The sequence below is a fragment of the Punica granatum genome, chromosome 2, assembly GCF_007655135.1.
Source record: "Punica granatum isolate Tunisia-2019 chromosome 2, ASM765513v2, whole genome shotgun sequence".
Lineage (NCBI taxonomy): Eukaryota > Viridiplantae > Streptophyta > Magnoliopsida > Myrtales > Lythraceae > Punica > Punica granatum.
Window position 1 is genome coordinate 28,806,444 of NC_045128.1, and position 15,512 is coordinate 28,821,955.

At 38.4% G+C, this 15,512-nt stretch overlaps 1 protein-coding gene and 1 long non-coding RNA gene across 3 annotated transcripts; one reads left to right on the plus strand and one right to left on the minus strand.

Annotated features, from left to right (window-relative positions):
* Nucleotides 1–735: 735 nt before the first annotated feature.
* LOC116194915 (3-hydroxyisobutyryl-CoA hydrolase 1-like) lies at nucleotides 736–4,668 on the minus strand. 2 transcript variants are annotated; one of them, XM_031523833.1, is made up of 15 exons: nucleotides 4,544–4,668; nucleotides 4,387–4,451; nucleotides 4,121–4,207; nucleotides 3,953–4,021; nucleotides 3,659–3,722; nucleotides 3,392–3,471; nucleotides 3,040–3,123; nucleotides 2,805–2,889; nucleotides 2,546–2,631; nucleotides 2,205–2,332; nucleotides 1,978–2,041; nucleotides 1,746–1,844; nucleotides 1,559–1,660; nucleotides 1,386–1,427; nucleotides 736–1,215 (listed from the first exon to the last, which is right to left on the minus strand). In XM_031523833.1, exons 1-15 carry the CDS (start codon nucleotides 4,584–4,586, stop codon nucleotides 1,084–1,086), a joined length of 1,230 nt encoding a protein of 409 aa, XP_031379693.1. In that variant the 5' UTR covers nucleotides 4,587–4,668; the 3' UTR covers nucleotides 736–1,083. The 2 variants fall into 2 exon arrangements, with proteins under 2 accessions (XP_031379693.1, XP_031379694.1); XM_031523834.1 differs by having other exon boundaries at nucleotides 4,374–4,451.
* Nucleotides 4,669–4,993: 325 nt separating this feature from the next.
* LOC116194605 lies at nucleotides 4,994–7,434 on the plus strand. Its single transcript, XR_004154466.1, has 2 exons — nucleotides 4,994–5,845; nucleotides 6,059–7,434. It is a non-coding gene; the product is annotated as an uncharacterized LOC116194605 (long non-coding RNA).
* The last annotated feature ends 8,078 nt before the right edge of the window (nucleotides 7,435–15,512 follow it).

Below are 15,512 nucleotides of genomic sequence, written 5' to 3' on the forward strand. Positions count from 1 at the left end.
ATATTTTTTGGCCAGATGATTAAGTCGATATTCACTTTCAATATTTCTTATTTGGGAGAAGCATGCCAGGGGGCCATTGACCACTGCGGTGTGCTTCCAAGCCCAGAAAAGTGTCTACTTTGCTGTGCTGAAGCAAGATAATAACAACTATCGGCAAGTAGTTTTTATAATACAATAAATTAACTTGTAGCGTAGTGTGACTTTCGTGGAAGGTCTATTGCTAATTGAAGTACTAAATAACAATTGAAATTGTATATATTGACAAGTCTCGATCTGCTACCTATACAATGCTTGACGCCCTCAACTAGCAATATTGAAAGGGTTTTCAGGGCAATGTTGTGTGCGAAGAAATTTAACTGAACAGGAAAATAAAGGAGAGGGATTCTCGCGACTGAGGACGCGGAAGAAGGGAAAGAGATATTATGATTTAGATCGTTTGTAATTTAATTAGTGTATGTATTATTTTGGGAATTTTACTTAACGAGACCTGCATTTACCCAAATTGGCCCTGTATAACGAGTTCTATATGCATGGGAGTTTTTTTTCTTCATCCTCTTGGAAAATTCTGTCCGCGACGGCCGTGATTCTGTTGCGTAATACCGCCAAATCTGCTTTCGCGACAACCCCTAACGAGTAATGAAACAATGTTTTGACTGATTGCTTGTGTTTGAGTTGAAATACTCACGCAAAATTGGTCGATTTTGGTTCTGTAGGGAAGAATTACCGGGGGTTCTGAATGCTCGATACAGACTTGTCAATATATATTAGAAACCTTTTCAAAAGTCGCTCATATGGCGGTTCTATTCTAGTGACTCATACAGTCGCAATGTCAAATGTGGTATAGGATTTGCTGGTGGGACTCAATACACGGACAAGCAAAGAAGACAGTACATTGGTAGATCATTGAAATGTTGAGGAGAAACTGATGCTATCATCACGTTCCACTCCTTGAAGATTTTAAATTACGTGAGCTGCTACGGCAAACTCAGAAAAGACCAGAACTGTGTCTTCGAGCTTGCACAGTAATTAAGATTGCCGGATTACTAGTTATAGCTGCAATAAAATCAAGGCTATTGCATCTTCTTAGAGCTTGGCTGTGATCACATCATGAGACCTACGTGGGAGCCGCAGAGGACCTAAATCTGGGTCGTCCATATCCTCAAAGAACCTGTTCACGATCTCCTCAGTAACCAGCTCCAGACTCGGGGGATTCCACTGCAAATAATAATTGAATTTCTTTTTAGTTGTTATGAAGAATTTCTTTGTCCAAGAAAATAATGGCATTTCAGGAAGCACATAAAAAAACTTGTTGGTGCTCGTACTTCTAGCTATCCGTAGTAATTTGAAGTGAAACGTAATATGTGGATATACGATAAACAACATACCCTCGGTTTCTTGTCTTTATCAAATAATAGTGCTCTCGAGCCCTGGAAATAGAGAGGCCATATCATATGTTATTATCATAGTTGTTCTCAGCCTTTCAGAAGGTCCACATACGAGTTTGCCATACTAACGATCATGAAATGATGAAATACTACAGTTTCTCCTAAACTCATACCTCATAGAAATCCCTATTTACTGTCCCACGAACCATGTGACCGGAAATGAAGAATTCCCTGAACAGACATTGTTCAAGGTTTTGCCTCCTGCCTTCCCTTATCTGATTAGATATATATAAAAGTTTATTTCAATTTATTGTGTTTTTATTAGGATTTGACTGACGATATATGCAATATTACTCTTACCGATTTTAATGTTACTTTGAGGCTAGTCGGGGAAGCAGATTTCATGGACCTATAAGCGTCCTTTATCCACTTTTCTGCTCCACTTGTAACCTCGTTTTCCTGGGAAAATATATAATATAATTCGCATGAATGAATTAATTTTCCAAAATTTCAAAATCTTTACGAAACGAGACTCATAAGTCTAAAAGAAAAAAAGGATGAAGAAAAAGGAACTTATATGCCGGAATGTTACCAATGATGATAAAATATCTTCTACCGTGTTTCTTGAGAAACATTTGTTGATGACTGTCTCCAATCTACAATTTTCCAAACAAATTAGCCAACTAATTAGCAATTAATTGATTTTTCTCGGCAGTGAAAAATTAAAAGTTACATGTATAAAGTCTATAAGGTATAATAATAATAAAAATTTTGGTAGATAAAATAATAGAAAATTTTAACATTTACAAAGATTCTTACCTTTTAAACACGCTATCTTGTTTTAGCATTGGTGTTTGTGAAAACCTTCCTATGATCGCTGAAATATTTGATGCAGTAGAGGAAGATAAAAGCTGCTCGCATATTGCCTTTTCCAGCAAATGAATGCTCTGCATTCAGCCAAAAAAAAAAAAAGAATGCTCTGCGTGAGAAGAAAATTCACATTTAAATGAGAAGAATAAATGATTTGAGATATGAGAATAAAAATTGACAATATTGATAATACAAGAAAAGGGAAATTATAAAAAAATTATATATAAAATTATGATGTCCAAATAAAAACATTGAGATCGGATTAAAAGATAGCAATGGAAACTTAGTACCTTGGAGGGGACGAAATGAGAAGCCAGACCACATGCGACCATTTCAGGGCCATCAACCCTCGCTCCAGTCAGTGCCAAATATTCTCCTGTATTTCACACAAATATTGAAATCATCATCATCATCACTTTGGAATTTTTTTTTTTGGGTTAACGAATTTAAACTATTTCTTATTTAAAAGAAATTAAAGACTTAGTCCGTCCAGAAAAGAAGAGTTCCAACTAAAACGGAAAGTCAGCTAGATTTAAGATCACATTATACCGAAGGAGCCAGGGAGACGGGAAAGGTAATAAGAAGCCCCAACATCGGCGAATAGTCCTATTGATGCTTCCGGCATCGCAAATACCTGTATATATCATGTGACGTCTAAGTGTACAAGAGATGCATGGACATATGCATATGGTCTTTTGCATAGTAAACTGTAATTCTTATTATAGTACGTCATCATTGAAAGATAATGAGAAAGTTTGGGATAGTAAGAGAGAGTAAAAGTTACAGTCTTTTCCGTCACGACTCGAAACATAGTCTGCATTGATAGTCCAGCTCCTCCGCCCATCACAAGTCCATGGATCAATGAAACCTCCAAAATAAGAGGGTTTCACAATTAATGTATACATATCACATATACATAGATAAGTTTTTTTGGGGCTATAACTTTAACCGTGGTCGCTGTAATCTTCTACTCAGATCATATCTTCTTTAATTATCTATACGTGACATGAGATCTGTTTGAACTGTCGATAACAACACGTATAATGAATTTCCTTATATCAATTAATGAAATCATGTTGTTGTACTAACATAGAATCCCACAAAATATATTGAAATTACTGGAAATAACAACTCACCACAGGTTTCTTGAAAGTAGCAAGGAGGTAGCTCGCCATGAGCATCTTCTTGTAAAATTGCATGGGATAGCTCCAATGCCCTATAGATTTTTAATATTCCATTTCCATAAGAACAAAGAAGAAAAATTTCCATCATCAACTTAATATAAAATAATCCCACCATTGTCAGACCATCTCCGACATTTAATTAAGAAAATTGTCGTCCAAAAAGAAAAAGTAGAGAGAGAGAGAGAGAGAGAGAGAGAGAGAGAGAGAGAGAGAGATTGCCTGCTAAGGAAGAGCAAATCACGCTGACAACATCTCCCCCGGCAGAAAATGCTTTTCCGTTTGCCTGCAAATTCAATTAATCTCACAACAATACTCCACAAATAATCTTGACGAAAAAAATTTATTAGATCTGAATATGTTGAATATGTCATGTATTATACGCAATCGCATAGAAAATTTTATGTATTATGCATAATCGCATAAAAAATTATGTTGTACTAGTAACGTTAGTCGTTGATGTGTTCAAACTCTTGCAAAGAAAGAGGAAGAAATATAATGTCTTGCAATGTTAACCTTCAAAATAATACAGCTGACCGCTGGGTCGTACTCGTATCTTTCCACAGTCGTCAGTATCTTTGAAACCTGATCGAAAAAATAAATGACACTCAAGTCAACTTTCTATCTGTGCTTAACTTATTACTTTTCGAAAGTAATAAGTTAATGTTGCAAGAAAGAAAATACCATTTCATAGTTGATGGGGTTGAGTTTTGTTGGTCTGTTCAGAATCACCACTCGTGCACCCGATGAGTTAATCTCTTCGAAGCGTACCTGCCGTACATTTTTGACATAAACACATCAAACAGGATCGGAAGCCTGGAAGTTTTTCGAGCCTTACATCACGAGGTGTGAAGAACAATATTAACAATTTGTGAAAGTGATCACTTCCTCGGCATGAACGGGATAAGCCTATGTAAATGAGAGAAGAGAGACATGCCACGTTAATTGACCTGATCGACTTCATGCTGCAGGGAGCACGTGATAGCTGCCATTTCAGAAACTTCAGTATGTTCCCCTGGAAATTTATTTGTGAGCAATGTCATTGGAGTGTATATATGACAGAAAAAAAAATTATATATATGACAAGGTTGAAGGAAGAGAACTCACGGAGAGAAAACAAGAACTCAAGGAGAAATGGGAACCCTAGCATGTATATATCATCAGATCTAGAGAGGAGATTTCAAGGTTTTACTACATATATATATATATATATATATATGTATGTATGTTACATATAGCGAGATCTCCTTTCAAGGGGCTGGTCACTTCATTTATTGAAGGAAAAAACTGACAATTTGGTCTCTGAAAGATACCTACTACACAAATTAGTCCCTGAATGATTTATGTTAGACAAATTAGTGTTGCCTTCCGAAGCGTTTGAATAAATTAGCCCTTTTGTTAAAGTTTTCATCTAGTCCCTGACGGAAAATGCTAAGGTGTCCCGTTATTTGCTGATTCGACACATGAAGTCCCACGTTGGCATAAGAAATCCAAAAACGATGTCGTTTCGTCCTTAATTTCTTCGAACTTTTTTTTTTTTTTTTGAAATTCTGGTGCTTCTCTTCTCGAGGGGCATATCTGCCCAATTGATAGAGAGAGGAAAGGAGACTGGAGCCCCATTTCCGGCGACCTCCCGCAAGGCGAGGTCGTCAGAGGTTTTAGGAGCCTCCGGCAACCTCGAACAGGGAAGGATGTCGTCGGAAAGGGGGGCTCGGAGCTGGCCTCCCTCCTCCTCTCTATCTCTACTAGTTGTCGGAAATGAGGACTCCGATCCCCCTAGCTCCCCCTCTCGTTCTTTATTGATTCTTGTAATTTTATTCCTGGACTTTCTTATCGCCTTTGATTCTGCGTTTGAAACACAATGTTCTGCCGATTTTTACTCGAACTGATTCTCTGGGCTTTGAATTGGATTGAATTATCTTATTACATTCCCTGACATTTTTTTTAATTTCCTGGAAATTGTTGTTCTTAATTGCTGATTAATGATCCTATCGACTTTAATCAGTGCATGAGGGGTTCATGAATATGTAAGGGTTTTGGGTTATTTGTCGAGAACAAATCGAAAGAGCTTTCCCTGATCTTTCTATGTTTTGTTCAAGTAGGAGAAATCAATGATTTATGGATCCATGGGGTTGAATGTCTGTTGTGTTCTTTGCTGCTTTAGCTACATGGGCTCTTGTGATGTGCACGAGCCAGGAGTGCGGGAACCCGAACTGCAGGGGCCTTAAGAACACGGAGGAGTTTGATATCTAGCTCGAGATCAGGACTGCGTGAAGAATCTTCGCCCCCAGACAAGTCCAAGAGGTGCCTATTTGTACTTCCTATTAATCACCATCAGCAAATTGAAGCAGAATTGAAGATGGTAGTGGCACCACCCAATGGGAGAGCTGTTCTTGTCTTTCGAGCGAGGTGAGGCTCTGTTAACTGTGAGCTTTTTTGAATTTATGGCGTAGCAGTAGGGATTTTTGGGGAAGATCGCTAGAGCCTTCGTCAAAGGCACTAGAAGCCTTCGGTGACCTCCCCTGTGGTGGAGATGGCTGGCCGGGGGGAGCCAGTGTGTTCCCTTCCCCATTTTTCTCTAGTACACTTGCTAAAAGAAATTGTTTGATTATTTTTTTTTAGAAAAAAGAGCCAGAACGACGTACTTTTGGGTCCAACATAGGAACGTACCGAATCAACATATAACGGGCCACATTAGCGTTTTGCAACAGGGACTAGATGCAAACCTAGACGGAAGGACTAACTTGTTCAAATGTTTCAAATGGTGTGGCTAGTTCGTATAACCAAAATCTTTTAGGGATATCTTTTCAAATTTCGTATCTTTCAAGGAACAAATTGTGTGTTTTGTCTTTATTGAAGCGATTACTATTCTTTATGTTTCTTTTAATTTTTATAAGACATCCAGTGATAAGAATGGAGAGATATAGTGCAATAGTACGTGCCCTCGCATAGGAAAATCAAGAGATTCCATATAATTAGATTCTCATTTATAGGACTCCTGTAATCATTTATTTAGAGTTATACTTCTTATACTGAACTTATATACCTCATTTGCAAGCAAAGCTTTAAAAAAAAAAGGGACATTTAATGATTTTTTTTTTTGCTGAATACATTTAATGATGTTTGGAACAAGCAACTAACCTAGAATACTTAAATATAGTAACTCCTACTTACCGGAAGGGCCGGTTCACAGCATCAGTAAGGACCACAGCTGCAGGTTCATCTGATGGTCATAATGTGCCTCTCAAAACAAGTCTTTTTAATAGAAATTAAAGGGAAAAAAAATCGAAATGATCGTGCTATATATATGTGCGTCAAAGATAGAGAGAAATGTGGCTGAAATCCTCACCTATTATGTGAGGTGAATTTCATTGAATATATAGAATTGTACAGGGCATGTACGTACATGGAAAGAATTAATTATAAATAATTATGTGCCTGTAATACATCGCCTATACATAGAAAGCTAGGATTTGAAATCATCTCCTCTATTAGTGGGGATCTACTTCCGTTCCAGTCCGGTCAACTGGGATTTTGCAGATTGTGAGATTATCAACGAAGTAGTGTATGCTCGATGATGCTAATCATCAAATTTCCTTGTAAGTTGTAACTACACTAGGTTTATCAGGTCTCCATGTCAATGCCTCACCGTGTAAGGCCAACCCTACTTATGGCTGGTACAGAAGGTCTAAGTGATCGAGTCACGAATTTATCAGATCCATTCTCTTGTATGTGAGAGTGCTTTGACGACACATTGTAATCTCACAAAAAAAAAAAGGACATTAGGCAAAATATGTGTTGCTTTTTCGTGTGGGTGTAAGGCGAATCAAAGAGCCGAGAATTTGATGGTCATTGGCAGCAGATGGTCTCCTCTCCAGGACCGTATGTTTTCTCTTGTGGAGAAAATTAAGGTGCGAATTTCAGATCGAGTGGCGTATATAATCAAGGATCGATCAGATAGAGCATCAGTTGCAATTATGATTGTCTTAATTGGGATAGCTGAGAACTTCTGTTTTTGGTGTGGTTATTGGTGGACTTGCGGACTCGACCATAAATATATTTCCCCTTTGATGATTATTTACGTATAAAATATAAAAACAATTTCCACCCAGAAAAAAGTAAAAACAATTTCCCTAAAAAATTATTAGCTTTACATATTTTAAGATTCACTCTTTTTCTTTACCTCTTTTTTTTGGGTGTAAAATGTTTAAGTTTAATGCGAGTTTTTATTCGAACATTTATTATTATGATTAAATTTTCCTTTTTTCGAATACATCATAAAAACAAAAAAAAATTATGATATGAAAATGCCCTAATGTATCATTTGATTTAAGCAATATCTTATGATTCGATCCCGTTATCACCAATATATATTTTAAACAGCATCCTTTTTTAGGCATATAATCATTTATGTAATTTTCATCGAGGTTGAACATAATTCTTTTACTCAGTTACAAGGTATAATGAAATAGAAATCTTAATAGGTAATAAATTGCACAGATAGTCCTATTGAATATCGAACTTGGAACCTCTTGATTACTAGGTAAGAGTATGCGCTCCTGCGCTACCTCCTCTTTTGATTGGACATCATTTTTTTAATATCATGGGAACAATCCGGTAAAATTAATTCTTACGAAAGTAAAAATATAAAGGATTTTGACATATACATCAACTTTCATTTAAGCTTTCAACCCAAAGTAAATTAGTACAAGCACCGATTAGGTGCCGACAAGATCTCTATTTGATTGAATTTGAACGTATCATAATTGATATTCTCATAAATCTTTTTGTTATTTCTCGGACAATTTCTCATATGAATTGAATATTTCACCTATATTATTCAGGCATACCGTAACATTGGTCTTCGTCCTCCAACACATAAATTGACTACTGTTGCTGCAAATACAACCGGGCTTGCGAAAATCTATGAAACAAGACTATCCTAATTTCGTAGACTTATAATATTTCTCATTTTATCCATAAAAATGTGAAAGGGAGAGACAACTCCTGCAGTTAGGCCCATAGAGAATCCACTTTAATATTTCCTACTTGGGAGAAGCTGACTATTTTGATGTGGCTCCAAGCAAAAAAAAAAAAAAAAACAGAAGAAGAAAGAAAGTCCTATTTTGGTGTGTTTAAGCAAGAGAAAATAATATGGTGGACTTAACATAGGGGGTTCACAAACCATTAAAAATAAGTCATGGAGACAATAAAATCGATGCTTTAATAAGAATTAGTATCATTCAATAAGCTGAAAATACCTTGCATGTTCAACGAAAGAAAAACAAGAGAAGATATTAAATAATATATAGTAAGTATTTCCTATATACGATAAATTAATTAATATGTATTGTAGTATGATTATCATATATATTACAATAATTAATTTATATTACAACAATTTAATTTGTTAAAAAAATCCAATATGAAAATCACTTATTTTAACTTTCAGCTCGCTATATAACTGCCAGTGACATGGGCTTTCATGCTTTTGTCCTTTTGAATGGTGTTTCTAAACCAGACGAAGAAGTTTTTTCCTTTTTCCTTTTTTCACCACTTGGTATCCAAAAGTCTAACGAGTCCCCACTAAATTTAGGTTCATGTAAAGTTCTCATAATCATGGATTTTCTCTATTCACAATACTCGTATCCGAAACTATATTTAAAGGGAAAATGTGCCAAAATTAATCACCAGAACGAAACCCACGCTATATTCTTTATATTAAAAATATATACGATTCATACTTCTAATTAACATTTATATGTGCCTGAATATTCTTTAATTGATTACATGTCTAATGAGTTTATATTACTCGTATGTGTTAAAAATTTATGCTTCTAATTAACATATATATGTGCCTGAATATTCTTTAATTAATTTTTACTTCTATTTAATCTATATTACTTGTATGTGCCAAAATTAACTTCTCGGAATGGAGCTCACTTTATAAACTTTATATTAAAAATATATAATGAGTCATACTTCTTAATAAAAATATATATATGCCTAAATATTCTTTAATTAATTTATATTTCTAATTACACCTGATTCATGCTTCTAATTGATTTACATTACTCGTATTTGTTAGATATCGTAATACATTGATAATATTACAACCAATTTTATTGTTGAGTACTGGCTAGAAGAATGATTAGAAGAGTTTAGCAAAACTCTTAAACTGCTAGCGTTTGGGAGCTTGAACATATGTAGAGTAGGAGAACGTAATAACTTATCTTATCATGTGTTTCGTGTGATCTAGGAAGGATCAAGTATCTGATCATTGTCTAGCTTGTGAATGGCAGTTAGACAATACTAGCTAAAATCAGAAAAGGAATAGAAGATGCAAAAATCAATCAGCTCGCCGAAAACATAACGAAAATCACCGTGCTCTCTCCTCATTGAATGTTTCTAATCTTGCAAAAGAATTTATTTGTAAAATAAATATGAATTACTAAATAATATCAAGAAAAATGAAATAAAAAAAGTACCGTCAAAAGTATGGGTGTTATTACGGGAAATCATTATTTAAGCAAGAGTCACATCTTGTAATCGCTTTTATTTTCTATAATTTGATCTTATTGTAAAACCCCTCTCCTACTTATTCTCCTATGTTTTAATGGAGCAAAAAATAAACAATAAAGCTCCTAAAAATTTGGCCACATTCTGTCCATTAAAATATATAGAGTTAAATGCACTTTGCCACCCCAATTATGAGGTGAAATTGGATTTACTTTCACGTTAGTACCCTGTTTTGGTCCACTGGTTCTAGAAGAGGATATCGACAGTGCTCACGACTGCAACTCTCGGGACTCTAAACAAAAGATGACCTGGCAAACTATTGGGTCACTATTTATAGCCGAGTCAACAGGGATGGCTAGACGACCCCGAGACATGACAACAGAGAAGCCTTCAAGGTCCTCCACAGATTCCACAGAGCAACCGAAGAACCAAAATAGTGCCCAACCTCGGGCTAACAGGAACCGATGCCAGCCCTATTCATCGTCGGGTCGCCGAGCCTTCAGAAAGTATCTAATATGGAACTCTAAAAATCTCTCATGGTGCCAAACTGATAAAAAAACACCTCCTAGCACATTTCGCAAGTCATCTACCTGAGCTGGGCCACCCTAAACATTCGCAAACGGCCTTTCCAACGAGGTTCCCGAGTCACCGACTCATTAGATGAATCGAGGTCGCCCAAGGACATGTCTAGCCATATCCAGGGATTCTCAAGATCATGAAGCAGGCTTCAGATTGTTCTCCGAAAATCATTTAGGTCTCCTGAGTGACTCTCATGCAAAAAAAAGTGGCCCCTTTTAATTTGAATCTCGAATCAGAGACCTGTTTGGCAAAATGTCAATATTCGAAATCGGGCCCGGCCAATCCCAGGGATCCCAATGACTAGGGAGATCACGTCAGATCGGACTGCACGTCAATCAAGTCTCCCGAGTGACTCCCGAGTAGAAAAAATAGCCCCTTTCAACGAGAATCTCGAACGAAGACCTGTTCGGCGAAATGTTAACACTTGAGGACAGAACCGGCCAGTCCTAGTGATCCCAAGGACCAGGGAGGTCATTTCCAATCGGACTGCACAAACCATTCAGGTTTCCAGAGTAGCTCTAGAAGGGTCTCAACTGTCGCTCGACAAACCTTCAGGATCCGTTTCGACAAACAGAGAACACAATGATCTCCGAGCACCTCGAGAAACTCAGGAAACAATTAGAAAAGTCCGACTACAGATTCTTGGGATGTCTCCAGTTCCTCATAACGACTGGCAGAGAATGCAGATACGCAAATGGTTGACAAAAACATCTAACTTTGCTCAAATCACCCAAATCGAGCAAAACCGACTCCTGAGCCCCGTGTCCCTCAAGTCATCGGCCTAAGGGGAGCATGTCAATATTAGGCTTGTTAGAATCCTCTTCTCACCACGATCGACAATACGCAGAGAGCTCATTCTCATAATTCCGAATGTGCCCTCGGTCGAGACCCAAACATCTTGACTCCCTTTCTTTAATCCAATGGGACTCCCACATATCTGCCAACCACCCATCATATCCCTTCTTCTTATTTCTCCCATGCACTTTCATACACCTGTATACCACTCCTACATCCATATACATTCATACCATCCATCCATCCCCAACATCCTATTCTCTTCAAATCCCTCATCCTCCAATCACAACTCACCAAATTCCTCTTTTAACCAATCACCCTCCACCTTATCTTTCTCTTATCCAGCCCCCATACATACATACACATACGCACATCTCTCATCCACCCATCTTCTTCTTCTATCCACTCTCATATACCTTGACATACATATATATTCTATTTTCCCATCCATACACAATCTCTTCTACTCAAATCCCCATCCAACACCTCATCATCTTCTATTCATCCACCATTCCACTATTCATCTCTTCAACCATCAACTTCTCTCTTTAACCTATCAACTCTCAAATTCTCTCAACTCTCTTTGACTCCCTATAATTCTAAGAATTCAGCTAGCCCACTCTCAACGCCCAAACCACCTCATTTTGTCAGAAAACCACCCTGGTTTTCCGACGACGGCTCCTTGACCCGAACTCAAAACAAACTTCATATCCCACACGTATTCAACCTCCCTAGTCCATTGGTGATGTTATTTTTGCCATTTGAAGCCTCCAACAGCCCATACCAGTACTACACGGTCGTTGCTCCTCCATCGAGTTTTTTCGATTTTCAGCGAGTTTCCTTCCTCCACGACTTTGGTGAGTCAAGCCCACCTGTGCGGGAGAACCACTTGCGATTACACCTTTCCCGTGAATAGGAGAGTCACGGGCCAAAGGCCCGAGTCCGCACCTTCTTAGCGCCTCACACCCGAGCCACCTCTCGACTCCTCCTTCCTCACCGATCACCAGCATTGTCCAACCTTCGGCGCCCTTCTGCCCTCTCTTTCCTTCTCTCTTTTGCCTTGTTTTGTAGGTTGGGAACCCCTCAGAGTAGCCCGTGTAACCGCACCACCTTCGACAACCCGATGAATACTCGAAAGCCCTCTTGGCTCAGTTGTTCTATTCAGTTATGTACTGAGTTGTTCTTGTACCTCCTACCTACTCCAAGCACTCAACCACCTCACCCGGAGAAGGTGTGACACCCCTCGACTTAGAGAAGTTAGGACTTTTTAGTTACAAGTACTTGTGGGGCGATAAGGCGGACCCAAGCCGACTTAACTTTCATGTTCTAAGTTTTATCTGTTTGCATGTAAACATCAACTTCATGTGTATGCGTTTACTGTTGGACTGCTGAATGAGTGTTTTGGACTCACTTCACATGCATTTCCTTAGATCTCGTATTTGACCTTAATAAAATTTGAAAATCATCCGACTTCAAAACGAGTTGAAATTTTTACCACATGATCCTGATACTATTTTAAGGCCTTATAAAAAAATTTCAGATTTTTCTGGGCGCTGGATCTTTAGATAAAAAAATATTCACTCGTCTTTTCGGCGTTTTCGATCTGATTTAGATAGTTTTCGTGAACCATCCTACTTGAAAATGAGCTTAAATTTTAACCACATGTTCTTGATGTTATTTAAAGTACTGCACAAAATTTCAGATTTTTCTGGACGCTACAACTCCGAATAAAAAATATTTACCAAAACTTTTTGTCTATTCAACAGATCAGACTAGACTGATTTTTGAGTTTAATGCAGCCCCCTCCTCACCTAATTTAGATCCAAAATGGACTCCTTGACCTCGATTCGACTCTATTTTCATATTAGCATTTACGATTTACCTGGTTTTCCATGCTAGTACCGTTTTATTGATTCCCGCTTAATATCATGTATATATGTATTTGTGTGTATATTGCATGTGAAATAGAGTCGAGCAGACCCCTTCGGACCTAAGTCGGGTGAAGGAGGTCTTGGTCCAACCCGTGAGGGTGGGGCCAAGACCCCTCTCCCTAATTCGGATCCGTGAGGCTCTTTTCCTTTTTGTTTCGATTTTTATTTCGTGTTATCATGCGTTCCTTGTTCATCATGGCAGTATCAGTTTCGTAACATTTATTTGTCATTGTGTATCCGTGCATGCAATTATGTCCTTTCCATGATTTTCGTGTTTTTATGTTTAATCAGCTTATATTGAATAAGTTGCATGGATTCGTGTATCGGAGACTGTCATGTGCCCACGAGGGCCTAAGGGGGTTTTGGCCATCATTGACCGTGCTTCCTTAGTCCTCGGGAACTCGTCCCCGTCCTCGTGTCATGAGTCATTTTCGAATAATTAAAATGATCGGGGATTAGAATTCCAATTGGACGGTTCATTAATAACTGATTAGATTATTCGAAACCCACAAATCTAAAAGCATTCAATAACTCATTCCATTTAATCAACCTCACACGCATAGTAATTGGGACGATCCACTCGGCTAATTAATTCACACAACACTTTAAAATAACTTGCATGAACCGGCTAATAATTTGTAACTGGGTCGATAAATCATAAACCAGTAATCATGCCCTTTTCAAAACTCTTATTTCAACAAAATACCGAGACACCTGACACGCGGAGCATGGATATCTAGGTAAGACTCGCGCGCCCTGACTCAAGTCTAGGCCCGATTTAGGACGGCTCAAGTCAGAATTCGAGAGTCTTCCCTAGACCATTTCCAAGCGGAGTGACCCATCTCTTGGCTCCCTCGGGGTTCACATGACTCTGGAGGATCCTAGGGATTGGTTTACACTGGCTACTGACTTCAACGGTTCGTATCGCATAATCTCGATTTATCTTCACACAAACGCATTTTTTCTGACTTAAAAGCACGACTATTTGTTTGTGGAGTACCAACAACCCTAAGGTTAGAGTGGTCGAAACACTCCAAGTCACGGGTAAAGATGGGCGGTCTGTGCAAGCGCAGGTCTTATCTGTATAGCCCTTTTTACCCGATTGAAGTATTTTTGCCACTCTGAATTAGGCTCAAGCGCTTAGGGATGTAGACTAGAGATACAAGCGGGAATGGCCCATGACTAGAGACCTTGGCACCCCCATGGTGTTTCACGTTCCTACGGTCCTAAGTTTGTGCTTAGATCGGGTTTATCCACCATAAAACACAAAATTGGACTAATCACATACCTGACATAAACAAACACAGGGAAACGAACGGAATAAAATCCTAAGTTTTAGGATTCTGGCAAAGCACATCTCTGTCATAATCTCTTAATCTCCAAGTGCCAGAAAACAGATAAACTTTAAAATAATTCCATATATTCGGGGCTTGACAAATGAGATCATATATGTTAATTCTTTTCTTAAACAAAAGCCGAATGCTACATGCCCTTTCAGGGTGGCCCATGGCCAATTTCATCATGCACGCTCATTCTGCTTTGTCTATATAGGATAGAGACATGCCTGTAAAGCAATCCCGGTTCATAATTTGTTAATCACGTAAATATGTCAATTAATTCACGCCATTTTTCTATTTTATCTGCTTTTATTTGTTTTTGTCTGTTTTATAGCGGTTTGAGCCAGAGCCCATTAAAAACGAACAACACGAGGTCTAATGCCCCCATACACATTGAGCGCACGCGACCCGAGCATTGCATAGGGTCTAGCCTCGAGTCACCGTCTCGACCTTAGTATCCAAGCGGAGGTTGACTTGGGTTGAGATGCGCGAAACGAGATTAGACAATCACCTGGGAGTTCGACCAGTCTCACGGTTATCTCTAGGATCAGTTGGTCCTCTTGAGATCCGTCGGTTCGATCAGACTCGAATTCCGGCTCTCATGAGCCCGCGCCGCACTAATTTCCATTTCAGTCTTTCCAGTCTTACTATGACCATGAGCGGAATATTGGCCAAATGCGAACCGATCGGGATCCATTTGTTGTAATTTGTACTTATTTGAGAATACATTACGAGGCATTTACTTGTATATTCATTCATGCAATGATCCTGGTTGACGAGAGAGAGGTCCAAGAGCCGAAACCAGTCAAGTCGGACTACGGGTCCTCGAGACGAGTGAGACCACAAGAGTCACAAGCCTGATCCATGTGGTGAACAGACCATCATGGTCTGGTTAGCCGAGACGTGAGGACAATG

Coding starts and splice junctions, on each gene's coding strand:
- LOC116194915 (XM_031523833.1), bottom strand. CDS start 4,586: ATGCTAGGGTTCCCATTTCTCCTTGAGTTCTTGTTTTCTCTCC. Junction 3,124..3,391: donor CTACTTTCAAGAAACCTGTG/GTGAGTTGTTAT, acceptor CTTATTTTGGAG/GTTTCATTGATCCATGGACT. Junction 1,216..1,385: donor ATAAAGACAAGAAACCGAGG/GTATGTTGTTTA, acceptor TATTATTTGCAG/TGGAATCCCCCGAGTCTGGA.